Raw genomic sequence first — 2,241 nt, forward strand, 5'->3', positions numbered from 1 at the left:
ATGACGTGGCGTACGGAAGGCGCAGGTCCAAGCGCACGTAGCTGGCATGAGCTGGGTTCGGCACGGAGGGCACAACGTAGTCGTAGCTTTGGCCGAGCACGAGCCATGAGAGGTGTCCGAGGAGCACGAGGCCCCAGAGTCGCAGTGCCATCCTCGGGTCGAGTTGTCTACTGCGCCGACGCGTCGAACACGTGGGAAAACCTTCCAAAATGTGTCTCTTGTGAAGGGTCACCACGCTCCAAGGACCTCTCAACCAAAGGTCGTACGAGCTTTTAGCTGCATCGATCGCGCTTGTCGACCTCTTGGCTCATGGTCATAGCGTCGTATAGATCATACATATATACCCTGTATAGTACACCAGTCGCCACTCCAACTACCGCTTGCGTGGTAGACGCTGTCTCATGGAGGATCGCATGGAAGAAGACCACAGATATATGTCGAACAAGAGAACGTTCGGGGTACGTACCGCGGGGAGTCATAGTACCGAGTAACTTGACTGTACCCAGCCCTGACTTGTACCGGGCACCGAACTCGTCGTGCAGTCACGTCAGAGTGCATGCTTCAATATAACCGAAACGCACCAAAATATGCCCGGTCATCAAACTCAGTCAACCATGCACACGTGGCGCGTAGCATTCGAGTGAGCTTTCGAATGGCCTGTTCGCTCAGGGGGAAAAGGGCTGTATTACCGCTGCACCTCGGGCGAGGCGTGGCGGGTGGCTTAGCGGAGATTGAAACTTGTTTGATCAGCTTGTCCGAAAAGTCGTGGGTTCTGCCAAACCGTCTTCCCTTCGACTTTTTGCAGGCGTGAAACACCCCCAGTCGAAGCATTCGATAAAAACTGTGGATTCCAATGTCCTTTGTTCAGAAGGCAGTAGGTAGGCACTTGAATTGGCCAACAGATGTCATCGCCGCGACTGAGCGCCATGACTGAGCTCAAACAGAGTGGCCGATTGAGCTCCACGTTCCACGTCCGCGCTCATGAGCGCAATTTTTTGGATCCCATCGACTCCATCCCGTCCATGACGTGGCGGCCTCCTAGCGGTGTCCGAGCATTATTGACTACCAGGCATTCAGCTTCGCACACAACTCACACATACAGTGAGCCAAGTGGTCGCTATCCGAATGACTGCTGGCAGCACGCTTACGTTGCCTTAGCTTAGTGGCCGCTTTAGGACCACACGGCCCCGCTTCGCTCCAAGTGTCATCCGTATGCGTTCTACTTCAGCTCCGTGTGGATGCCAACCAGTACATCTCCCCTGCCTGCCTAGTTCACTCTAGGTTGCTTGGCAGAGTACGAGGCTTTCCTGTGGCGCGGCGGGTACGTTTCAGTGTTTCTTTTCACAAAGATTGGGCATGCATTTACATGGACACCATTACATACACTAGGATGTACGGTACGGGAAGCCGAACGCAGCGACGTTGAACGGCACGACTTGGTACAGCCAGCTCGCGGGCGCAGACGATACAGTGGCGGTCGCGCCGACAACGGTGATGGCCGGTAGCGGCGCAATGTAGTTGGTATATGACAGCGTAAGGCTCCACGACGTCACGCCTGTGGAGACAGACGTAGCGGTCACTTGGCCCATACCGCCGAGTAGCGCCTGCACAGACGCCGCGATCGTCGCTACTGGCGTTGCCAAGGCCACATTGGGCACGCTGCCGACGCTGGAGCCCCACAGACTCAGCTGCAACGTCACCACGCTCGTCGCGCCAAACGAGATGGTCTGGACGGCAGTCGTCGCCGTTGGCACAATCATGCGGTTGGCGTGGACGGACGTGATGTTGGTCGCGAGACTCGAGTCGGCGGCGACGGGACACGCGTTCTGCAGCACGCAGCTCGTCGCGGCGGCAAAGAGACTCGCGCTCGCCAAGGCTTGGTTGGCAAAGCACGTCGTGGTGTTGGCCGTCGCGTTCACCGAAGAAAACAGCGGCAACGTTTGGAGGGCGTTGAGAGTCGACGCCATCGCCGCGGTCGTGCGCCAGCAGCTCATCACGTTGGCACATGCGGCGTTGGCAGCGCACGTGCTATACTGCGAGAGGCACGCATTGCAGGTCCCTACACATTATACCGTCAGTCTCGGTCGCATCCAGGATAAAACACGTACCGCTGAGCACGAGAGCCGTGTTGGTGTCGGTTGTCGGCGGCAACAACGACAGCGTTTGGCTGCTTTGTGCGGCGCGCGCTGCGGTGGCTGTCGCAACCGACGACGTGACCAACGGCAACGGCAACGGAACCGC

The 2,241-nt window shown here is 57.7% G+C and overlaps 1 protein-coding gene across 1 annotated transcript; it reads right to left on the reverse strand.

The window, feature by feature from the left end:
- Window positions 1–1,385: 1,385 nt before the first annotated feature.
- SPRG_18465 (hypothetical protein) lies at window positions 1,386–2,059 on the reverse strand (the record flags this gene model as incomplete). Its single annotated transcript, XM_012357905.1, has 1 exon — window positions 1,386–2,059. A coding segment is annotated over one exon (674 nt), but the record flags the coding sequence as incomplete, so codon positions are not given.
- Window positions 2,060–2,241: the final 182 nt, after the last annotated feature.

Source organism: Saprolegnia parasitica (assembly GCF_000151545.1).
Source record: "Saprolegnia parasitica CBS 223.65 unplaced genomic scaffold supercont2.1223, whole genome shotgun sequence".
NCBI lineage: Eukaryota > Oomycota > Saprolegniomycetes > Saprolegniales > Saprolegniaceae > Saprolegnia > Saprolegnia parasitica.